Below are 26105 nucleotides of genomic sequence, written 5' to 3' on the forward strand. Positions count from 1 at the left end.
TGATGATGAACTATTTGAAACCATGTCACAGGAATTGTTGTGGGCTAATAGTGAAAATGTTGCTTCTGCCTTCACTTTCTCAGACTGGACAGCCATGGATTCTGGGAAGACATCACCTGGTGTGGAATTGCCCAGTACGGTTAGAGAGACTCTGTCTAAAGCTACCAGTACAATTGAATCTGAAAAGTTGTCTGTCAGATCTATGGTGCGTAAGTCTCTAAATCCATGTGTGCTTCCTGGATTAGGGAATACCTGAGCTTTGCCAAAACTTGCCCGCTTGCAAAGAGTGCTCATCAAAAGAGTTGCCACAGAATATGGTCTGAAATTTCTGTATGTTCCCAAGGAGATTATGCAGGAAATCAAATCCAAACAAGAGCAGTGGTACAGTGAGGCTATTTGATCCTATTTGTCTGTGCCAAAACCTTTCAGGAAAGCTGGCTATTCATCAGTCATGGATGAGCGTTATAATGGGTGCCTGCTGCACTGGAACTATGACGGCACATCTATGCTGATAAAGTGGTCATCTGCAGACCTGGTAAAGACAATGTTGTGTACTTTGTCACCACTTCGGATAACCAGGGGAAACCAGTGACTTTGCTAGATCCCCGGTTCTATTGGTGATCATCCAAAAGGACTGTCCTAGCTTTTCAGTTTTTCCTTTGTCAAAAGACTGTGAGAAAGATTCTCTGTTCTAAAATGGACTATGGGGTACCTAGTCAGATAGTGTTAGGGTAAGAGAACTTTGCGGTCAAGATTTTCCCATCTGCTACAGTACTTTGCCATTAAGGACTCTGTCATACAAATTTTCTGCTACTAGGTGGTGGAAGTTTGCTCATAGCAAAGGGCTGGACTTTCTACATTCATTTGCTTTACATTTAGGTTGATGGAAGAAAGTTTCAATCCCTAGGGAGTGAGGCTTTGCTCAAAACTGTTCAGCAATACTGTCTTATTTTTGCCTGTGTAACTTTGTTTTCCTAGGTGAACCAGATCTCTTATCAAGCTGCTGGAGAGTGGGTGGTTAGATAGAGAGCGAAGGGTTTTGTAACATGTGTCGATGCGAATATACAGTGTGTGTTAATGTTGAATCTGTAACTATTCTTCTCTACCTTCCCCTTCCCCTTTCCCATCCAAGTTTTTTTGGTTCAGATATCTACTCTCAGGCTTGAGAGTCATTTTTATAGACGCTGAGGACATCGTCTGTTGTAGTGGGGGGAGTGTGTAGCGCCCTGCTCCTAATGAATAGGCGCTATAATGTACAGTTGTATGCAAAAGTTTAGGAACCCCTGACAATTTCCATGATTGTCATTCATAAATATTTGGGTGTTTGGATCAGCATTTTCATTTTGATCTAACAAATAACTGAAGGACACAGTAATATTTCAGTAGTGAAATTTAAGTTTATTGGATTAACAGAAAATGCGCATTATGCATCAAAACAAAATTAGACCGGGGCATAAATTTGGGCACCCTTGTCATTTTGTTGATTTGAATACCTGTAACTACTTAGCACTGATTAATTGGAACACACAATTGGTTTGGTGATCTCATTAAGCCTTGAACTTCATAGACAGGTGCATCCAATCATGAGAAAAGGTATTTAGGGTGGCCAATTGCAAGTTGTTGTTCTCTTTGACTCTCCTCTGAAGAGTGGCAACATGGGGGCCTCAAAACAACTCTCAGATGACCTGAAAACAAAGATTGTTCTACATTATGGTTTAGGGGAAGGCTAAAAAAAGTTATGGCAGAGATATAAGCTGTTAGTGTCCACTGTGAGGAACATAGTGAGGAAATGGAAGACCACAGGCACAGTTCTTGTTAAGGCCAGAAGTGGCAGGCCACATAAAATATTGGAGAGGCAAAGGCAAAAGAATGGTGAGAATGGTCAAAAACAGCCCACGGACCACCTCCAAAGACCTACAACATCAACTTGCTGCAGATGGTGTCACTGTGCATCCTTCAACAATTCAGCACACTTTGCACAGGGAGAAGCTGTATGGGAGAGTGATGCGAAAGAAGCCTTTTTTGCACACACGCCACAAATGGAGTCGATTGAGGTATGCAAACACACATTTGGACAAGCCAGCTTCATTTTGGAATAAGGTGCTGTGGACTGATGAAACCAAGATTGAGTTATTTGGTCATAGCAAGGGGCGTTATGCATGGTGGCAAAAGAACACAGCATTCCAAGAAAAACACTTGCTACCCACAGTAAAATTTGGTGGAGGCTCCATCATGCTGTGGGGCTGTGTGGCCAGTGCCGGTACTGATAATCTGTTTAAAGTTGAGGGTCGCATGAATTCCACTCAATATCAGCAGATTCTTGAGAATAATGTTGAGGAATCAGTCACAAAGTTGAAGTTACACTGGGGCTGGATATTTCAACAAGACAACGACCCAAAACACTGATGAAAATCTACTCAGGCATTTATGCAGAGGAACAAGTACAATGTTCTGGAATGGCCGTCCCAGTCCCCAGACCTGAATATAATTGAACATCTGTGCGGTGATTTGAAATGGGCCGTCAATGCTTGGCAACCATCAAACCTAACTGAACTGGAGATATTTTGTAAGGAGGAATGGTCCAAAATACATTCATCCAGAATCCAGACACTCATTACAGGCTATAGGCAGTGTCTAGAGGCTGTTATTTCTGATAAAGGAGGCTCTACTAAATATTGATGTGATTTTTCTGTTAGGGTGCCCAAATTTATGCACCTGTCTAATTTTGTTTTGATGCATATTGCGCATTTTCTGTCCAATAAACCTCACTTCACTACAGAAATATTACTGTGTCCTTCAGTTATTGGATAGATCTAAATGAAATTGCTGATCCAAACACCCAAATATTTATAATTGGCAATCATGGAAATTGCCAGGGGTTACTAAATGTTTGCATACAACTGTAAATTTAGTGGGTTGTCTGAATTGTACATAGTTCAGAATTTATATTTCAAAGCTAAATTAGCTTCTGTTTAGCTGTGTTATGTGCATTTCTCACTGTTGCCAGTAGGTGTCAGTCTCACCACAGGCCAGTGTGAGAAATACAGCAAGCTAAGTGTATTGGCTATTCTTTCCCCAGAAACAGCCCAATCAGGAGCTTCTTTGTAGCTGGGCATTCTGGGAGAGGATAGTTAAGGGACAGAAGCCATGTGATTCTCTCTCTCTGACCTCATGGCCCTTCTGGCCTAATGTATGTGACAACTTCTCTCTTCTGCTTTGAACCCTGCTTTCATAAAATAGATGGTTTGGGCGTCTTTTACAATCTCCGAAAGCTGTAAGTGAAAAATGAAAACCTTCAGATTTTTAGAGAAATTTTTGGGTACGTTCCATTTTCACCATTTTGCAAAAAGGCAAAATTTTAAATTTACAAATATTTGTTATTTATTACCTCAGCAAAGGATAAGTTTTTATATTTGGCAGGAATTTAGTAAAATTGTGTGTTTTTATCTGCTAATAATGGTTTTAGTGTATTTTTAGCGACAATATTGTTTTGATAAACATTTGCGCAAATAGTGTGGGGCCTAAAAAATCAGTAGCAGCTTCTTTTTATTCTAGAGGTCTTATGATTTCAGAAAATATATGTTTTTTTGGGGGTCTTTCACAAATTCTGAAAGCTGTAAGGCAAAAATTAAAACCTTCAGATTTTTAAAGAAATGTGGATATTTACATTTTTGCATACGTTCGATTTTCACAATTTTGAAAAAAAAAAGCGCAATATAAAAATTTTACTTTTTTGTTATTTATTAACTACATACAGGTTAAGCTTTTATATGTAGTGGGGATTTGGCAGGAATTTTGTCAAGTAAGCTATGTTTTTATCTGCTAATAATGATTGTAATGTATTTTTTGCAAATATATTGTTTTGATAAACATTTGCTCAAATACCAAGAGGTCTAAAAAATCAGTAGTACCTTCTTTTTGTTCTACAGGTCATGTGCTTTCAGAATATATATGGCTTGGGGGGTCTTTTACAAATTCTTAAAGCTGTAAGGGAACAATGAAAACCTTCCGATTTTTTGAGAACTTTGGATATTTACACTTTTGCGTCCGTTAGATTTTTACCATTTCGCAAAAAGGCGCAAATTAAAAGTTACAAATATTTGTTATTTATTAACTCAATACAGATTAAGGTTTTATATTTAGTAGGAATTATGTAAAATGTGCTGGTTTTTATCTGCGAATAATGATTTTAGTCGATTTTTAGCAAAAATATTGATTTGATAAACTTTTGCACGAATACCGTGGGATCTTAAAAATCAGTAGCACCTTCTTTTTATTCTACTGGTCATGTGCTTTCAGAAAATATATTGTTTGGGGGGTGTTTTACAAACTCTGAAAGCTATAATTGAAAAATAAAAAGCAAAGGAAAAATTGTCTGGCCATCTGAGACCTCGTACACACGGTCTGTCAAAACCGATGAAAACGGACGGAAGGTCAGTTTTATCGGTCCAAACCGATCGTGTGTGGGCCCCTTCGGTCAGTTATCCTTCGGTCAAAAATTTTAGAACTTTCTTTAAAATTGAACCGATGGACGCCTAACCGATAGGTCAAAACCAATGGTTAGTACGCAAAAGCATCGATTAAAAACCCGCGCATTCTCAGAATCAAGTCAACGCTTGCTTGGAAGCATTGAACTTAATTTTTCTCTGCACGTCGTTGTGTTTTACGTCACCGCGTTGGACTCGATCGTTTTTTTAACTGATGGTGTGTAGGCACATCAGGCCATCAGTCGGCTTCATTGGTTAACCGATGAGAACGGTCCTTCGGACCGTTCTCATCGGATGGACTGATCGTGTGTACAGGGCCTTAGTGTAAAAATGGAGCACTTTTTTTTTTCTCTCTCTATTTCTTTCTTCCCCTTATTAATCCCTCTTTTTTATTATTCTCATTTTATAGTTTACAACCTGTTAAATGCATATTATAAATATAGATTTATTTGTTTAATTATATGCACTCATATATTGTTACCCTATTAATTATCATATATTCTTTCTATGCATTTGTATGTTTGAATGCACTTATATTTCGAAAAATTTAAATAAAATCTTTGAAACAAAAAAAAGACAGTAAATAAAAACCTAGCCCTTAACCTTAAAGTGTAACTGATGGCAAGATGAAGAAAATAACATATATGAAGCAAACTGTCATTAGTATTATTGCATCAGTCTCTGTACAAAGACCCCTTCGCAGCATAGTTGTATAACCTGTTGATCCTGCCCAGTAGATCCATTATTTTTCCACTAACTTTAACAGGGCAAGCTGTTAAATTACATTTATAGGAAGCCCATGTCACAGCTGCTAAATGGACAGAGTGTCTGGCAATCAACCAGCAGGGGGTATTGACTGCAGCAGATTGGACGAAATCATAAGGAGATTACAGTCCTGCAGAACTGGGAGCTGGTGGTCACCCTATTAAATAAGGGCTTTAGTCAATAGAGAGAGAGAGCAGAAATGGCAGGATTAACACTTATTTATGAAACATTTACACACTCCACACAAAGCAAACATTTAGCTTTTTACACAACTTTAGCACATACTTACTTTATCTGGCATTATCAATTCTAAAACTATACAACTAACTGATTTGAGTCCAGAGGATTGTTATGTCTTTCTTGTTTTGCAGGAACAGATGTCTCAAGTACTAGATGCCATGTTTGAAAAACAGGTCCAATGCGGAGACCACATAATTGATCAAGGGGATGACGGGGACAACTTTTATGTTATTGACAGGTACAGCTCCCCTAACACTTTAGTAAAGGGTTTACATAACCACATAAAATAAGAGATGAGCAAACGTCTGAAAAGTTAATCAGTTGCAGTTTGTTTGAACCTCAAAAAATGTGCAAACCTTTTAAATTAGAAATTTCATAACGAACAGTCTTATTAAAGATAATGGAAAATTGAACCAAGCTCTATAAAAGTGTATGTTACAGGACAGCAAAGGATAAAAAAAAAATCTAATTTTGGGAAGCTCCTGGCAGCCCTACCTGACAAGATGATGGGGCCAAAAAACAGCCACATCATGTTAAAAAATCCACAAGGAATACCAAGATAGAAGGGTGGAACCTGGGGGCACTTGCTGTAAAGCTAAGGGTGCCCAGGCAACAGCTAAAGCAGATATAAAGCAGAAACATCCTTTGAAGTAATCTTTGGTCTCTTTGCCCCAGAAGTATTTTAGAAATCTGATCCACGTACATATTCCAAGAGGGACAGCGGGAAAACTGCATGTCATTTGCCTAGTCGAGTGAAGTGCACAGTGGGGGCAGGCCAAAGGTTTCTCATAGAAAAAAAGAAAGCCTGATTTGCACAGTGGAGGGGTAGAGGGGAGACAACATCCAAGGGTGAAGTTCCGCTTTCCTGACAGCTCTATGTCAGCACAGCTGGGTATAGGCTCCGCCCCTATGCATCCAGGACTTGACTCTTTCAAATTTGAGCCCACCTACAGCCTCTGCGTTCTCCTTTTTTACTCCTATGCGCATCACTTAGATATGCTCCTCTACCTGGCTGGTCTAAAGGGCTGGCCGTCCATCTGTCCATGTGTGTGGATTAGGCTGGATGCAGTCCCTGGTGCCTCAGCTAAATGACCCATAATCCAGGGAGCCCCGCTGCTGGTCCTCGGGGGAAGCATTTATCATGGCTAACAGCCTTGTCTGGGGTCCGCTGGGTCCATGTAAAGTGGGCAGCAGTGTTGGCAGAGTCTCCCCTATGCACTCACACCTGCGCTGTCCCGATGTTATAGTTGGATGAACTAAATTTTAAAAATGCTTCGTATCCAAATGAATGCTGCATTGCTGGGTATTGTTGTGCCTTGCTCCCTGCAGCCACTATGCATAGCCTGAGCTCCTCCACAGGGAGTACTCTGCATAACGGGTGTACAAAGTAATACTTTGTCTGTTCACACATGGCAATAACCTGTTGGTGACTTTTCAAGTTTGCATTACTATTGTGCCATTGTGCCAAAAGACCAGCATTTCCAGAGAAGGTAGAGGAGTCACCTGTGGATGACTACTGGAGCCAGCTATGGCCGGTTGAAGTATAGGATATCCTTTATATTTCTTTGTGCTCTCTAGTTTTTTTTTTTAAAGGGGGGAAAAGCATGTTTATGATGTCTACAATTCCCTTGGTTTGTGTACATTGCAGAATATTATTGTGAGTCTGTTGCAAATTCCTACCTTTTTGTTGCTGTTCTGAACAAAACTTTTTCATTATATCCTGATTCCTGGCAGGGCTAGGTTTAGTTAATTAACCAACTGGTGAATCAGGGCTGTAGATGGAAGCTTCTACCTCCCTCTAGAAGTGTTACTGAGCAAACTATTTTACTGCATTTAATTATTTTTATGGGCTGATTTGATAAATGGCACGCAAAACCCTATGAGAAGGTTATGTATTGGCAATGACCAGTCTCAGAGCAAAATTGCCCAGAGGACAGCTTGACAATTCCCTTATGTTGGATGGATCAAGTGCTCGTTCTACAAGATTGGAGTATGTTGTCACAGCAGGATGTCAAAGGTATGCCCTTTTGAACTGAAAGATGTCCAGGGGTTGGGATCACCCTTCTGGTCAGTGTGTGTCCCTTGTGGGATTGGCCATATACATGACCTTACCATCAGAAGATGTTGTGGCCTTCATGGACAAACGCTTTTTTCTTGATCGTGGAAGGTCAAGCCTAAATTTAATAGTGGTCAGTTTGACTTCCTGCCACAAGATGAATGTCTGCTAAGTTAAAGAGGAAGTAAAGCCTCGGAAATGTTTTTAATAAAAAATACACCCTGAAAGACAAAGGCATAATGAGCTAGTATTAATAGCATGCTAGCTCATTTTGAATTACTTACCTGAGATCAAAGGCCCCGTAGCGGTCCTCGTTCCCCTCCTCCGTCGCCACCATCTCTCTCGGAGTGACTTCTGGGTATCGCGGCTCCGGTGCTGTGACTGGCCGGAGCCGTGATGACGTCACTCCTGCGCATGCTCGCGGGAGCCGCCACTAACGACACGATCGCCGTCAGAAGTGGCATGCTCAGTGCGCCTGCACGCCATTGTCTATGGCGCATGCGTCGTAGACATCTGTGCCTGTCTTTTGCAAATATCTCCTAAACCGTGTAGGTTTAGGAGATATTTCTTGTACCTATAGGTAAGCCTTAATCTAGGCTTACCTTAAGGTAAAAGTGGTCTGTAAGGGTTTACAACCACTTCAAAAGAGTCAATTTCCACTCTCACTCCAGAGAGGTTAGCTTCTGCGTTTCTTGCTGGAAGTCCAGGAAAAACTAAGAAGCCAACGCATAAACCAAGAAGTCAGTAAAGAGTTCAATGTCAAGATGCTTTCTGGTATTTTGGGATTGTGCACCCATACATGCCTTAGGGGCACTTTGTGGCTCCTCTGTGGACATAGGTATGGCTTTGGTGATTGACACATGGTCCCTTAAGGCAAGCATTTTAGGCCATATTTGGAGATCTTTCATCCTTCACGTCTCAGATTGAGCCATTGAAATCGCCTCACTCCAGCAGCTCAGGTAGGCTCAGTTTAACTCTCGCTCCCATTATAGTCGTGTTTCTGGACCAATGGCCTAAACTTGTGGTTGAAGAAACAAAATCGTCTGCAATGTCATTCCCTTCTAACGACCTAGTGGCTGGTGGTGCAGTTAGACACCAGCATAGTAGTAGGGGTGTCCAACGTCCTGGAGTTGAGAGCAGCATTTCCAGCCTGTTGGCCTTCAGTCACCTCATCCGAGGTAAGCCTGTCCTGGCAAAGTTGGACAGTGCAACGACTGTAGCTTACATCAGGAAACAAGACTCAGTCTTTCCCTTCTGAAGGAGGTTTCCCTAATTCTAGAATCTGCCCAAGTCAATCTTCTGCAGCTATCTGTGGCCTATATGCCTGGTCAGAAGAATCTTCTCACATCCCCAGTCAACACCAAGTTGCTGAAGTTCCATTCCAGAGCCCAGAATCCGCAAGCAATCGGGGTGGAGGTGCTGACAGCAGAGTGGATCTCCAAGACAGCTTATGCCTTTCTGCTGCTCCCTCTGATTCTCAGCTTCCAGCTGAGGCTGTGGCGGGGGGAAGGTAACAGTTCTGGTGATGATCCCAGATTGGCCGAAGGGGCCTTGGAACCCTCTGCTCATCCTTATGAGTGTCAAGGATTGACTTTCTCTGCCTGTAAGATCAAATCTTCTCCAAAGTCCCATTCATCCAGCATCCGACAGGCTCAGGCTGATGGCCTGGGTCTGGAGAGGGAGAGGCTATAGGATTTTAAATGCTCTGTGAAGATTGTGAATACTCAAAAAACAAGAAAGGACAGCGCTAACCATGCCTATAGTAGAATATGCCTTAAATTCCCAGTATTAATGCTGATCAAGATTTTACACTGGACTGTTCAGAAGTCTATTCTGAAATGTCTGCAGGCGTGGCTTGATTTAGGTCTAGGCGTAAGTATGCTATAGGCACACATTTCGGCTATCTCTGCCTTCACCTGCATACAGTGGGCATCCAACACTTAATTATACTGTTTTTCAAGATGCAATTTGGTTGAAACCTCAAATTGTTTCCGAAAAGAGATCTCACATTGCTGTTGGACATTATTGCATCAGATGCCTTTAACCACCCTGTGGTACCTCACTAAAAACGACTTTACTGGTGGCAATTACATCAGCCAGAAGAGAGTCAGCATTGGTGGCCTTGGAGGTTAAAGAACCCATACTCGCATACTTCCTAGATGGAGTGGTACTCATGCCAATGCTCAAATTTGTGCCTGAACTGATCTTCGGGGTCCATATAACACAAGAGGTTGTCTTCCTACATTTCTTTTTGGGAGTACTCAAGAAATTAGCCCATTGAATGTGGGCCAAGCTTTAAAATGTTAAATCAAGACAAATTCTGTCTACAGGAAGTTGGAGCATCTGTTTGTCATTCCAGGTGTAACACATAATGATTTTACGGCTTTAGGCAAGATTATTGCCTCTTGGTTGGTAAAACTCATCTCCTTGGCCTACAATTGAAAGGGTTGGCTGTGCCAGGAGAATCATGGCACTCTTCACTAGAAGGGTCTCGACCTTGAGAGTGACAGCAGGCTGAGTGTCTGAAACTATCTGCAAGGCAGCTACGTGGGCACCAAAATATTTATATTCATGGATTAATGACAGTTGAGTTTGGCAGAGGCATCCTGGCTTCTGTTTTTTTAGTCAGAATTGAGGAGTGTGTAGCAATATCCCTCCCTTGTTTTGGCTAGTTAGTTCCCAGCTATGCTGACATGGAGCCGTCACAAAACCAGAAAATTTAATTCAAATACTTACTGTAATTTTCCTTTCCTGATGAGCTCCATGGCTAGTACATATACTAGCACATTATGCATTTACCTTGCTGGGGGTGTGTTTTTTTGTTTATTTGTTTACCTTTACTACCGCTTTACAATGTGACATTGTAAGGATTTATTTACACAAAAAAACCTCACCAAAAACATGGGTAATATAATTTGTTTGTGTGCACTACATTTAACTTTTGTGTATTTTTGCAAAAAATATAGGTTTAAACACTTGTGCTAATATTTGGTGATATAAAAATCTGCAACTACTATCATTTTCTTCTTCAGGGTCTCTGCTTTTACAAAATATATAATGTTTGGGTTTTTAACATTCAGGCCTGCATTTTAAAGGATAGGTTTACCGTTGGTAACATGTTTATTACCTATATTTAGGGTGTAACATGTTACTAAATCACCTGCCGCCACCTTGACACAAACTTTACCATATTTACTAAGCTCTGGGGAAAATGTATGCAACTGCAAAATGCACAGTCTATTTGCCTTTAGTATCAGAGATAAAACTGACAGTCTGTAGGAGCCTGGCATTGCACCCACAAACTTTTGATTTGGGTACAATGTTTTACAGGCTCCTAAGAAAAAAATATTTACCTGCAAAAAAATGTGCTTTGTTTTTTTTAAAGGTGAACTTGGCCTTTAACGTGTGCAGAAACGTCTCTACCAAGAATCCCATATTTTTAAATTGTATTTAACTGGAAAATGTGTAAATTGTGTGTGAAACATTTATAAATAGACTCCTAAGTGTGGTGCCATTATATGACATTTGACAATGAGCCATTCCCTTTTTTTCTACAACAGGGGAACGTATGACATTTATGTGAAGATAGATGGTGAGGAAAAATGCGTTGGTGGCTACGATAACCGAGGAAGCTTTGGGGAGTTAGCTTTAATGTACAACACACCAAGAGCTGCTACAATTGCTGCCACATCTGCTGGAACAATATGGTGCATGGTAAGTGTAGTCTGTAAATGAGTGTATAGTATCAAAACATTACATTACAATTATTTTGATAGATAACATGCACAGAACTCAACCTGCAGTCCTACACCAACTCTCACGTGCCTCTTTTTGATTGAAGACTACCCAATAACAGGTTAAAAACCGGTTCACACTGCCACAACTTCAAAGTCGCCCAACTTCAACACGACTTTGAAGCAGACATCCCAGCATGACTTTAGCACTACTTTCATATGACTTCTTTAACAGAAGTCAATAAAAGTCGTGCCGAAGTCAGACCAAAAGTAGTGCAGGAACCTTTTTCTAAGTCAAAGCAGCTCAAGTTGCTCCTATTAGAATGGTTCCATTGCACTAAATGGGGCACAACTTCTCATGCGACATGTGCTCTCAAAAAGTCAGAGCCCAGTGTGAACCGGGGGGCTAAAGAAGTGTATTAATATGTAGTTACATAGTCCGATTTGAAAAAAAAAAAAAAAAAAACACATACATTTAGTTCAACAAAAAGAAATTTACTTGCATGTCCATCTGCCCCCACCACTGTTCTCCTTCATATTCCTGAGAAACCACTGCCAGAAGATTCTTCAGCATTTAAAACTTTCAGGCATGTTACATGCATGGTCCCCGGTTTTGTGGGTCTTCTGCCAGCCCCTATGTCACTACTGTGTCCTTCTCTCCTGCAGACAAAAGAACAGGTAAGATGTAAAGGCCTACATTAATAGGGAACTTTTTTACTTTTTTACTTTCATATAGATGTGGCAGGGTTTCTTACAAAAATAAAGTGGAAAGGGGAAAAATACTGGTTGATTGGTGAATGGGAACCTGGGGAATCAAATCAGGTTAATCTTTGGCATAGTAGATAATGGGGTTGATTGACAATGATGCCACGTACACACGATAATTTTTCGGCCTTTAAAAAAATGACATTTTTCGGCATGTAGAAAAAACAACGTTTTTCCAACTTCATCATTAAAACGACGTTGCCCACACACCATAGTTTAAAAAAAATGCTCTAGCAAAGTGCGGTGACGTACAACACGTACAACGGCACTATAAAGGGGAAGTTTCATGCGGATGACGCCACCCTTGGGGCTGATTCCGTGTTGGTAAAAGACGATTTGCGCTTTTCTGTCTGTTACAGCATGATGAATGTGCTTACTCCATTATGAACGGTAGTTTTACGAGTGCTCTCGTCTTAAAACTTGCTTCTGAGCATGCGCGGATTTTTAGCGTCGTTTTAGCGCACACACGATAATTTTTTACAACCCGAAAAACGACATTGTTTAAAACGTTGTTAAAAAATGCAGCATGTTCGAATTTTTTATTTTTATTTTTCAGAACCAGAGAAATGATGTGAAGCCCACACACAATCATTTTAAATGACATTTTTTTAAAACTGTTTTTTTCATGCCGAAAAATGATCGTGTGTACGCGGCATTAGAGTGTGCACTATGCAAGTGCAATTGCACTAATTTTGCTGAAAGGCAAAGGTTCCAATCTCTAGGTTGCTCATCAGAGGTAATTTTTACTCTGTTGAGAGGCAGGAAGCCTTCCACAAATTGTGTGCACTAAAATCTGAGATAAGTTTAAGATGTTTGCAGTTGGCAAGGGCACAGACCCCGCTGTTCCTTCTTCCTCGCTTTTCTTGGATTTCTTGCAGGCAGGCCTAAACCTCGGCCTGGGATTGAGGTTCCCTAAAAGTGCAAGTGACAGCAATCTTAGCAGCTACGCAAAAGAGATGGGCAGAAGATATGCTTATAATTCAATTCTTCAGATCATTTAAGAAGATTCGGTCACAGATGAAGTGAGCATTCACTGCTTGGGATCTATCCTTTAGAGCCCTTTCACACTGCCAGCGGGTCGCGTTAGCGGTAAAAGGCCTGCTTGTTTTAGCGGCGCTTTACCATCATTTTAGTGGTGCTTTTCGGCCGCTAGCGGGACACTTTTAACCCCTGCTAGCAGCCGAAGAAAGAGTTAAATGTGCCCAAAAAGCACTGCTGCCAAAGCACTTTGCAGGTGCTTCGGCACCGCTGCCCATTCATTTCAATGGGCAGGTGCGGTGGAGGAGCAGTGTAGAAACCAAAGATGCTTCAAAGATGCTGAAATACTTTTTCTAACATCCTGCAAGTGCACCACTCCAGTGTGAGGCTGCAGGTGAGGTGTTTTTCAGGCGCTTTACAGGCGCTATTTTTAGCCCTTTAGCACCTGAAAAACGCCTCTGTGTCAAATCGGTCTTATCTTGCATATTCTAACGGTTCATACTTTTGCCCCATCGGAGTCCTCTTCTTTATGGAATCTGACGCTCAAGACGTCTTTCTCGGGTAAAAGTGCCTCAGAACTTCAAGCCTTGGGGGCAGAGGACGAACATATTTCCTTCTTCCTAGATAGGATGGAACATCAGACCGTTCAAGGTTTTGTCCCAAAGGCTCCTTCTCAATCCACTCTCTGAGCCATGGGCACTGCCTACCTTCCCAGATTCAGCGTCGGGGCCTTGCATGAATTGGACATCTCCAAAGTGTTAAGATGTTACCTGCAAGCTACAGCTTCTTTCAGGAATTCAAACAGACTATTTGTTCTGCCTTGGGAAGGGAAAGAATGGAGGGAAGGAAGCGGCCTCAAGGACGATTGCCTCGTGAATTTGTAAATTAATCCAGACAGCATATAGGGCTAAGTGAATAGTTCCTCCGGCGGCCAAAGCTTATTCGACCAGGGCATTTTCCTCATCCTGGGCAGCAAGGGCAAATGTTTAACTGGAAACAATTTGCAGAGCAGCTACTTTGTCTTCCCCAAACACGTTTATGCGACACTATAGAATTGATCCAGGAACACTCACTTCAGTGGAGTTTGGGAGAAGGGCAATTGAATCAGCTTTTGTGTTTATTTATTAAATTCTTTAAGAGCATTACCCACCCAGTTTTCAGCTAGTTATTTATCACAGGTATGCTGCCATGGAGGCACCAAGAAAACAGAAAATTGTATCATACTTACCGTAATTTTCCTTTCCTGGTGCCTATCCATGGCAGCATACATGCCCTCCCTTAGTATTTGATATAACAGAGAATGTCGTAGGGGAACTTTGTCTTTCTTTTTATAATATTCACTACTATCCTAAGGGGAGGAGTCCGGGCCGGAGCATATCAGGTATGCTGCCATGCATAGGCACCAGAAAGAAAAATTATGGTAAGTATGATACAATTTTTAGTTTTTTTGGAGTTCGTTGAAAAATGCTCAACCTCTTTGTGTCTAAAATGTTGCTCTCAGTACCGCTTTGTTATAAAACTTAGGCATGCTGGAAGGTGGAGGGGTTATGACTGTTTTGTTTGTCAGTGTCCAAATCCTGCTGTAGTCAATATAACCCAATTGTCTAACAATATGGAGTCTCACAATGAACCCCAAAAAAAAAAAGGTTTGTGCAGCGAATATAAAAATACAGTTATTAAGCACATGCTGGCAAAATGCCATGCATACATTTACATTTGCAAATACGTTAATGAACCCTATGTGAGAGGATGTAAAGGAGATTATTTAAATGTGGTTTGGAATTCCGCTATGCGGATTAAGGATATCCCACTGGTAGAAGGAAGTTTGATTTTTTATTTTTTTTTGCAATACAGGGCAAAATAAAAAATTGATGATGTGTTTTGTTTGGCTCATCAGGGAGTCCCTAAGGGCTCCTCTCCATGCCCACATTCAAGAGACTCAGACATGCCATTTTAACTCTTTATAGATGGCATGAAATAAGAATATGGTTGTATGGGCAATCATTTGCTGGGTCAAACGGTTACATTTCTCTACCTATTGTCTGGACAAGGAATTATATTTATAAATGTGTATGTCAATGTTAGAGGTTTGCCTCAGTGTTAAATGACAAGGTGAAGATTTCCGTATACGCAGACCGACTTTGTGGTGTGATCTATCATGAAAAATGAAGCACTCATCAGACGCTTATGTAATAGTTTGAGCTCCCATAAATCAATTAATATGATCTGTGATTGTGCTGTAGATTTTGGCTATATCATGTAATCACAGCCTTGGATGGCTCTTTTGACCTACTGAAGTGCAAATATTTCTTGGCCTACTTCCCAAACTCAAAGGCTATCACAATTTGCACTGCATACTCCCCTATTTGTGAATTTACCTAAAGTACTACTTTAAAATGTCAGTAACAACAGTTTTCTGCTTAAAATATTTAATACTATTTACTAGCACTAATGAAAGAAATGCAATATTTGGCAGAACATTGAAATGATCAGTGGGTTTAAAGGCCCATTCATCACAACTAATCATAGAGCAAAAACATGGCAATCTCATGCAAACTGAATCGTGACTGTGCCTCTGCAAATGTTTAACTTTGCAACAAAATTTACATTCAAAACACCGGCAAATAATGACAGAAACTAGAATGGTTTTCTTGGTAGCCTTAATCAGCACCCCCTGGTGGTGGATTTAAATGTTTTTAAAGTTACAGTATATTAGTATATTAGGGCTGATTCAAAAAAGATCATTTCAATTTATAAGACCTTTGTCTTAGAAATTATTTGAGAAATTATCCACCCCTGTAATAGAGCTGTTATAGTTGCATGCAAAATGCAAGACCATGTCTGATGTATTATGGATGAGAGAGATAAATTAAGATATTTTGCAGATAATAGGAAATCTTGATAGCTCATCGTCACTAATTGTCTAACTCAGGTTATTAAATAGGAAATAGATTTGCTTTTATAAAGCAAAACAGTTACTAGACATAGGCTAAAAACATCAATTTGAAGAGCGCAGAGCCAAATATCTGCATAGTCAACCCAGGCCGTGGCCTAGGTCAACAGAGAGGTATATACCCATCCACACAGCATGTTGCTGCCTGTTGGCACCACATTTCTTTGTATAATAGTATTGTGGGCTTTTGTTCGCTTCAAGTGGGTTTTGCATTCTCATACAAGTTTATAGGAATGCAAAACCCACTTAAAGCAAGTCAAATGCAGGTCAGAAGGAGGTCAACTGAGAGTGGAATGCAACATGTCAATGAATCCTAAATAATCTCAGAAGCATGTCAAACAGGTGCTATCAATACCAGCTCAAAGTTTAATGACACAGGCCATTAGGATTCAAGACTGCTGCCCTTCTTGTCAGTGCAAAACAACTCAATCATTCAGTGTCAATAGTCAGTGCAATCCAAATCAATTGTTGCTGCCATTGGACGCCTTAGGCCAGGTACACACGGTCAGACCGAACCGATGAGAATGGTCCGACAGACCGTTTTCATCGGTTCACCGCAGAAGTGGCCTGATGGTCTGATGTGTGTACACACCATCAGTTCAAAATCCGATCGGGTCATAACGCGGTGACGTAAAACACACGACGTGCTGAAAAAAATGAAGTTTAATGCTTCCAAGCATGCATCGACTTGATTCTGAGCATGCGCGGGTTTTGAACCAATGCTTTTCTGTACTAACCATCGGTTTGGTCCGATCGGGCAGCGGTCCATCGGTTCGGTTTTGAAGCATGTTTTAAAATTTTGGACCGAAGTAAAACAGACCGATGGCCTACACACGGTCGGTTTGGTCCGATGAAACTGAACGGTTCATTCTCATCGGTTCGGTCCGACCGTGTGTACGGGGCCTTATGCATTTTGTTAGTAAAATATTGCATTCTGTACAACTCCCCCACCTAAACTAATCTGCTAACAGAGTGTGTCAACAGTTTGCCCTGCTATCCTAGTCATAGCTTTTAGGTGTACTGTAAAACTGTACTGTAAAACAGACAAACTGTTTTGCTTTTGTGTTACTAAATCTATCCAGCTGACTAATGCAGGAGGAAGTAACATAAGGCATTTGACCCAGAGTGGGGAGAAATTATAACTGAATGGATCCTACTTTTAGAACTAACTGCTGTGTCTATATACAGCAGACCCAAAATCCTTCCAAAAGCTCAAAAAAGAGACAATGGGGGTTATTTACTAAAGGCAAATTCACTTTGCACTACAAGTGCACTGTAAGTGACCTTGAAAGTGCACTAAAAGTGTACTTGGAAGTGCAGTCGATTTAGATAAGAGGGGGGACATGCAAGGAAAATAAAACAGCATTTTAGCTTGCATGTGATTGGATAATAGAAATCAGCAGAGCTTCCCCTCCTTTCAGATCTTCCCCTCAGATCTACAGCGACTGCACTTCCAAGTGTACTTGCAGTGCACTTGTAGTGCAAAGTGGCGTTTCCTTTAGTAAATCAACCCCCACTGTGTTTTCAGATATTTTTTGTACCTTCTACCTGCTGGTCAAATCTGGTATTGCTGCAGATCAACTACTAGATAAAAAGGATTGCCCTTTACTTGTCATATTCCAGGGTGGGGATTCTGTTGCTGTTTCAAAATAGGACACTAGGGGTCTTGGGATCTGGGAGTTGGGCTTTATGTTGGTTGATGGCACCTGTATGTGGAGCCAGGAGTATCAACTGAATAGTTCTGCTACTCCAGTTGTTGGGGGTATTGGTAAAATTGGTTGAAAAGCGTGTACATTTAAAGTACTTTAGTAACAATTTTTTATCCAGGAAAATAGACAGACAGACAGTTGGTGGTACAATTATGGAGCAGTAATTGGCAAAATATGATGTGTCATGTAACATTTGTAACCAAGCTAGCTGCGCTAATTAATGTTTCCAGTCTGGGTTATTATGATTAAAAAAAATACAAAGAATTGCTGCACTTAACCCCCTAAGCAAACCCTCAAACCAAGATGCTGTATAAACATCAGGATGATATTAAAGGGGCAATATATACCACATACAGAGCTACCTAAAAATTCATAAATAAAAACGTAATAGTTTCTATTATGCAAATAAATCATACAGTGCATATAAATACCGGTAACTGTGCATAATCAATACATATGCAATGAAAATTACACAAAATGTGCAAAATTAATCCAAATTTATGTTGATTAAATTAAACCAGTTCTATACACCTTGCAGTGTCTATATCTTCAACACCATGAAAAAATTTGACAAAGAATCTTCACACTACATGTTGTAAAATGGTCAAACAGCACAAGCTAATGCCTTGTACACACGGTCGAACTTTTGACCATGCAAAGGTCCGCTGTGAGACCGTCGGAGGTACGACAGAAAGATAGAGAACAAGTTCTCTATCTAAGGTCCGTTGGACTTCTGAGACTTTGTGTACGAGGCATAAGAGTGCTCAAATACAAAGGAATCCCTAACAATTCAGCAGTAATGATCAGAGCTCAGCCCAGCACTAAGGATCTAACATTTAAAAGATGACATCTGCAGAGACGTAACATGTTGGACATGGCTTGAGTACTGTGATGTCAGCACACTCAGAGAAGGCAGTTTGCAGAGTAGGAAGTGCGCTGTGTGTGGCACTCGCTTTATCTCTTAACAGTCAAATTCTTAGTGCTGGACTGAGGTTTTTTTTTTGTGAATACCATTAGATTGTTTTTGATGTGACTTTTTAATAACACAGCCATTTAGAGTATAACTAAAGGCCAAACTTTTACTTTAGTTTAGGAGTGGAGAGGGTATAGAACTTGTCAGTTACTATTGCTATCTGTGCCCCAGTTAGGGAGATTTATCCTCTCAATTTGTCCTGTTTACCGTAAGCAATGTAAGTGAAAGTTAAAAAAAAAAAAAATTGTCCCCAGAACAGTAATGGAGGGGAAATCTTCCAATGGGGACACTAGTTCTGGTGACTTGGGGGTCCCCAGGTGATTCCCCTAATTTGCAGGGATTTCCACTCACTTCCTGTTTTTGCTATAGGACAGGAAGTGAAGGGAAATCTCTCTAATAGGGCACAGATGGCACAAAATAAACCAACAGGTGTATTACTTTCCCTTGCTCTATCCAAAATGGAAACAATTTTTTGCCTTTAGTTCTACTTTAAAGGGGTTGTAAAGGAAAAAAAAATCCTAAATAGCTTGCTTTACCTTAGTGCAGTCCTCCTTCACTTACCTAATCCTTCGATTTTGCTTTTAAATGTCCTTATTTCTTCTGAGAAATCCTCACTTCCTGTTGTTCTGTCTGTAACTCCACCCAGTAATGGGAGGCTTTCTTCCTGGTGTGGAGTGTCGTGCTCGCCCCCTTCCATGGACAACAGGAGAGTCCGGACGCTCTCTACGTTGCAGATAGAGAAAGGAGCTGTGTGTTAGTGGGCATCCTGACTCTCCTGTTGTCCAAGGGAGGGGGCGAGCTCGACACTCCACACCAGGGAGAAAGCCTCGCATTACTGTGTGGAGTTACAGACAGAAGAACAGAAAGTGAGTATTTCTCAGAAGAAATAAGGACATTTAAAAGCAAAATGGAAGGATGAGGTAAGTGAAGGAGGACTGCACTAAAAAAAATGTTTCCTTTACAACCCCTTTAAGCTATGAGTCTTTTTCTCCCTTTCCTTTAAATATGACCTTCTTTTTGTGAGCATGTATTAGGAGCCAAGGGATTTCTGTGCATTTTAGCATTGTTGCCCTGCGCTGTTTGGCGATTTTGCAACAAGTGGTCAAATAAATCTGTGAGTAAATTTTACCACTGGGGTGCATCATGAAGGATGTGAAGCACAGCCACTTTACCACATTGGATGCGACGACACAATATATCACTTGGTGGAAAATAATTGTTTAAACACTACATAGTGCATGGACTCATAATTTTGTTTATTTAATCAATAAATATTTGGATGAATTTTTTAATAATTTGTATTTTTCATCTAATATTTTTTTTGTAATGATTATGCACAGTCATTAATTTGCACTGTATAATTGATTTGCATTATACAACGTAGAAATGATTAAGTTTTAGATTTATTAATATTTGGGTAGCACTATATATTTGTATTTAATGAGTTATCTTGATACTTCTATTTTTTCTGTGTAAAATGGTAAGATAAGTGTAAAATAGTGTAATCTGGGAACATGATGATTAACACATTGTTTTTGTTTGATCTAAAGGATAGAGCAACTTTCCGGAGAATAATTGTTAAAAACAATGCCAAAAAGAGAAGAACGTTTGAAAATTTTATAGAGTCTCTACCATTCTTAAAGTCTTTAGATGTAAGTATTACTAACGCCACAGAAATCACAGGGCCCAATAGTACATAATCCCCAAGAATCCTTGCCCACTCCTACATGTTATTGTAATATGAAAGATAACAGAGTATCCTATCCCATTTCCGGGAGTCTGGGCCACGGCCTGTAACGTCACTGCAGGGCTGCCACTTCCTCCCCCGGCCACGGGGTCAGTAGGAGAAAGAAGCGGACCTTGCGCATTCACAATAGGGTTCCCGTCGTGAAGCCGCAATGGCGGCGGCAGCACCCGACAGCAGATGGAAACATCCGCTGCGGGTGCCGACATCGCTGGACTCCAGGACAGGTAATTTTCCTATTATTAGCTGCTGGCTTTTAATTTATTTTTTTATTTTTTGGGTGGAACACTTTAAGCTTTGTTGTCAGGTAAAGAGTTATACAGTTTCATCTGGGTCATCTAATGGTCCGACTACCTAAAACATTATCAGCCCAAGACCTGCTATTCCTTTCATTAGCTGTCTGTTAAACTTGCCTGTATTTTACCAGTTGCCCTGTTTTACATATCAAGTCTGACACTGAGAGCAGTCTTCTCTGCATAACAGGCAATATAAATTTTGGATGGTTGTCCCCATTCCCGAAAAATGTATGCCCTGACTTCCTATAGGAGTGATGGCTATACTGCCCTGATGGCTGCCTTGTAGTCATGCAGTGGAGAAAGCGAAAAGAAGGGATTACCAGCAGAAGGAAGGAGGTCCCCTATATAGATCTTTAGTGAGACCTCATTTACAATACTGTGCCCAGTTCTGGAGACCTCACATACAAAAAGACATTGATAAGACAGAATAAGTCCAGAGACGGGCAACAAAAAGCTGTGAAGAGTCTGGGGCTAAAACATATCAGTAAAGACTTCAGGAGGTTAATAAGTAGAGTCTGGAGGGAAAAAAGGGAGGACACAATTGAAACTTTTAAATACATCAAGGGGGTGACTAACCTTCAGGAGGGCAGTATTTTCAATATAAAGCCAAGATCAAAAACACTGGGACATGACCTCAAACTAGCAGGAGGAAAGTTCAAAACGAATCTTAGAACTATTTTACCAAAACAGTAATCAATGTTTGGAATAGACTTCCAGCAGAGTCAACAGTAAGGCTCCTTTCACACTGGGTGCGATGGCGGTATAGCGGTGCGATTTTTAGCGCAGCTATACAGTCCTATTTACCGCGATATTCGGCCGCTAGCTGTGCGGTTTTAACTCCCGCTAGCGGCCGAAAAGAGGTTAATGCCGCCTGCAAACCGCAGCTACAGCCGCAGTTTGTGGGCGGTATAGCCGCGCTGTCCCATTGATTTCAATGGGAAGGAGCGGTAAAGGAGTGGTATACATACCGCTCCAAAGATGCTGCTTGCAGGAGATTTTTTTCCTCCCGCCAGCACATCGTCTCGGTGTGAAAGCCCTCGGGCTTTCTCATTGAGAATGCTGGGGCAGGATTATTTCAGGCGTTATTTATGCGTTATTTATGCGCTATTTTTTGCACTAAAATTTCTGAAATACGACTCAGTGTGAAAGGGGCCTAAGTGGATTCAAACATGCTTGGGACAAACATAGAGCTACTCATACAAAAAAGTAAAAGAAAAATCATATATAACTAAGAAAAACAATGGGGCGACCTTGATGAACCACTTGGTCTTATTTCTGTCATCACTTTGTTTCTATGTATCTATTTGCAAAATCATTGGGGTTGATTTACTAAAGGGAAATCCACTTTGCACTACAAGTGCACTGCAAGTGCAGTTGCTGTAGATCGCTGTAGATCTGAGGGGAAGCTCTGAAATTAGGCGAAGCTCTGCTGATTTTATCATCCAATGATGTGCAAGCAAAAACGCTGTTTTTTATTTTCCTTGCATGTCCCCCTCAGATCTCCAGAAACAGCACTTCCAAGTGGCCTTACAGTGGTACTTGTATTACAAAGTGGATCTGCCTTTCGTAAATAACCCCGATTGTGTTTAATTTCTCTGTAGGTATCAGAACGCTTAAAGGTGGTGGATGTCATTGACACCAAAAGCTACAGTGATGAAGAACAAATCATTGCGCAGGTACTTTTTTATTTTTTTAATATTACATTTTATATTTGTAAAATAATATTTTTAATTTACAACAAATAGGCTACAAATTACGTCTGTTCGGTGAATTTCAGATTACAGGACAGCAAAATATTCAGCTTTGTCATTCAGTATTTGCCTGTTTTGTTACTTTTTGCATGTGGAATTTCTTATAGAGATAATTTTACTCATTCGGGGAATGGTGACAGGTTCTCTTGATAGGGCACCGCTCCCACCCATTTGCTGATGTCTGTGCTCCTCTGCGGTTTTGATCATCTGTCAGAGAGCCCTTCGAAATACCTGGTACTTCTGAGCATGGAGGGGTGGGGCGGCATGTGACCATTCCTTTGGGCCACATTCACACTTCCAAATAGGCTTGACACCGAATACATGCGAGAACCCCAGCAGGGGTTTCTGGCAATTAACTATTGAAAGCAATGGGAGGCTGTTAAGCTCCTGCAACTGATCGTAAGTCGTTCACATGTAATCACTCATGCAATGATCACGTGCGAGCAGGGCCAGATTCCAGACAAGGCCAACAAGGCCAGGCCTCGGGGCGGCAGTGGATGCAGGGGCGGCACTGTGGCTGAGAGGAGAGGACACTTGCAATACTTTCATTTACGGGAGCTCCCCCCTGTCATGTCATGCCATGCACGGATGGTGAGAGGAGTGCCTTGGGGTGGCAAAGGGAGTAAATCCGGGCCTGCGTGCGAGTAATTTGAACCGGACTGTGCATGTAATCAGTGTTGGGCCCATTCAAAACTCTGAATGTGGCCTTAGCAGTCAATTGCAAGGCTTGAACACTGTCACATGGGGGAAGGACATAAGGCTATTTACTCTGTGTAAGCTTCAGCAGAGCTGAGCTTACACAGGGATTACATTTGGCTGTTTTTCAGATGAGCAGAGCTGCAGGAAAGGTTAGTGGATGGACCTTTAGTGGAAGGTTAGTGGATGGGTACCTACGAATGTTTTGAAGGGTTTAAATGTATGGACTAGGGGTTTCTCTATTTTTAACTGCCGTTGTGTCTCTTTGATTTAGAAAAAGCCTTTTTTGAATGATATGACATTAGCATGGGCGTGTTCTGCTGAAATACTAAAAGAGCGATAGTGCTGCTGTTACAAAGCAGAGCTTCTATGTGTAGTTGTGGGTCCATTTTAAATAACATTCTTCCAGGGTTCTTCTTATTTCACAATACAGTCCAGCTTTGACCATATGTAAAATGTTCGTAGAGATATGCCTTGGGCCTGTCAAATGGGCATACTTTTTACCTATTCGATACAATGTTATTGCTTGTTTGCATTTTTGCTTGATATCACATGGTAGCTATTATAGATTTTGCTGTGTGGTTTAGTTTAATATCTTTTTACTGTATTTCATTTGTGTGTGCTTCTTTCAGCATCCCTCAATGATATAATATGTTTCCTATGACAGGGAGATGGAGCAGATAGTTTTTTTATTGTAGAATCTGGAGAAGTCAGAATAACCATGAAAAGCAAGGTATGGTTTTGGATATATACTTTCTTTACAATCATCTCTTTAAAGTCCATGTTCTTTATGGTAGAACAGTGACTTCTAAGGCCTTGTACACACGATCAGTCGAAAAACTGATGAAAACGGACTGAAGGCTGAAGTCTGAGGCCCCGTACACACGTCCGAGAAACTCGACGAGCAAAACACATCGTTTTGCTCGTCGAGTTCCTTGTGAAGCCGCTGAGGATCTCGGCGAGCCAAGTTGACTAGCGAGGAAATAGAGAACATGTTCTCTATTTGGCCCGACGAGATCCTCGGCGGTTTCCTCGGCCGAAAGTGTACACACGGCCGGGTTTCTCGGCAGAATACGACTCCGATCGAGTTTCTGGCTGAATTCTGCCGAGAAACTCAGTCGTGTGCCTAAACACCATCAGTTCAAAATCCGATCGAGTCCAACGCGGTGACGTAAAACACAACGACGTGCTAAAAAAACTAAATTCAATGCTTCCAAGCATGCGTCGACTTGATTCTGAGCATGCGCCGGTTTTGAACCAATGCTTTTGTGTACTAACCATCGGTTTTGACTGATCGGTCATCAGTCCGATTTTAAAGTAAGTTTTAAAACTTTGGTCTGAAGGACAAAAGTCTGATGGGCCATACACACGGTAGGCTTGGACTGATGAAACTGAACTTCAGTCCGTTTTCATCAGTTTGGACTGATCGTGTGTACAGGGCCTCCGTGTGTTTCTAAGATGGTTATTAAAATGCTTTATAATTCAAAATTGTGTCAGTCCAGAAAGCCATCTGTCCAATGGGTGCTATAGAATTCAAAGAGCTATGACTATTTTAATTATTTTGTTTCAGAAATTAGGGGAGGAGCTTGACTTTTTTACAATCTGGTAAAGAAGAATACAGTGTAACAGTACTGATATTAGTGAAAGCATTAGGGATCCACTCTGTTGTGCCACCTAAGATAAGCTAAAATCCCATCTCTTTGGCCTCCATCTTTCTTTAATCATACAGAATAGAAAATCCCGTATTTATATTTAAGTTGGGGGTATAAGTGGATTTACAGCATTTACTGTTACTTAAGAGATACTCAACTGTATATTTTATAAAAATCTCAGCTATAGAACTTTTCCCCTATTTCCATGTGTATAGAATGTCATAACATGACCTATGACATGATGCATTCCAATAAGAATTCCTCCAAAGCAGTAGCACACTTGAAATCCTCTAGAATGTTCAATCAAATTCATTTTATTTAATCCATTAAAGCAAATGGCAGCCATAAAATTGTCATCCCTGTCTGAAGTACATAGAGATACTAATGCACATAAGTATTAACCAGCCCTCCCCTTTCCTCTTGGCAATGTGATAAGTGGCTCTCAGTATACATCTCTGAGAAAATAAAAATAAATACATTTCATGCATTTTGAAAGAAAAAAAAACAACTAATATATCTGCATACACGTTACAGCACTGTGAAACTATACATAATACAACATAAATGAAGCACTGCAATGTATTTAATATAACATAACCCTTTCAGTACATGTAACATAACTGTATGTACTGGAGCTGAAAACAACACTATGGGGAATCAGAAGAATGCATTTAAGAAGTACTGCCTGCAAGAAACATTTTATAAAACACAAAACACACACCCACTTATTAGTGGCAGTAGGCTAATATTTAATCCTAATTTTATATATTAAATGGAAAAGGTGTTAATCCTCTGCATTAAATAAAAAGGCTGTTTGATTCTGTCTTCGCTTCTCCCCTCATTTCACTGCCCCCTAATAATTTCCTGATAACACAGAGTCTATAGAGTCAGGCTGCACATGCTCAGTTTGGTGTGTATTGCTAGAGAGGTTTTTTTTCCTTGGTGCATGTAATCAGCACAGGGCCAATCAGCACTGTCCAGACAGAGGGTCAGGGGTCTTGCTGTCTCATAGGACATTCAGGCACCCCTAGTTACCCAGGTATGTGCAGGCACCCCTAGCTACCTGCACTTAATAGCTACTGGCAACTTTCTTTATTTTTAAAGTGATAGTCTTTTTAAATCTAATTGCTACTAACAATGCACACTACAGCCAAATAAAAAAAAAAAGCAACCTTCAGATGCATATAGGGGACACAGCCCACTTGTTCACTACTTCAGTTTTTCATCCTGGCATTGGTATATAATACTAGTTCACCCGAGTTTCTTTGCTGGTAGTCTGGTGATGATAAAATCTACTGGCTTGCAG

General features: G+C 40.7%; 1 protein-coding gene across 2 annotated transcripts in view; it reads left to right on the top strand.

Annotated features, from left to right (window-relative positions):
* The window catches only part of PRKAR2B (protein kinase cAMP-dependent type II regulatory subunit beta), a 156710-nt gene that overhangs the window by 125784 nt on the left and 4821 nt on the right, over positions 1–26105 (top strand). For both annotated transcript variants that reach the window (XM_040343532.1, XM_040343533.1), the window contains exons 5-9: positions 5624–5730; positions 11109–11262; positions 20211–20312; positions 22302–22376; positions 23815–23880. In XM_040343532.1, the coding sequence (XP_040199466.1) occupies positions 5624–5730; positions 11109–11262; positions 20211–20312; positions 22302–22376; positions 23815–23880 (504 nt within the window). The remainder of the gene's footprint in view (positions 1–5623; positions 5731–11108; positions 11263–20210; positions 20313–22301; positions 22377–23814; positions 23881–26105) is intronic.

This window comes from Rana temporaria, chromosome 3 (genome assembly GCF_905171775.1).
Source record: "Rana temporaria chromosome 3, aRanTem1.1, whole genome shotgun sequence".
NCBI classification, from domain to species: Eukaryota; Metazoa; Chordata; class Amphibia; order Anura; family Ranidae; genus Rana; species Rana temporaria.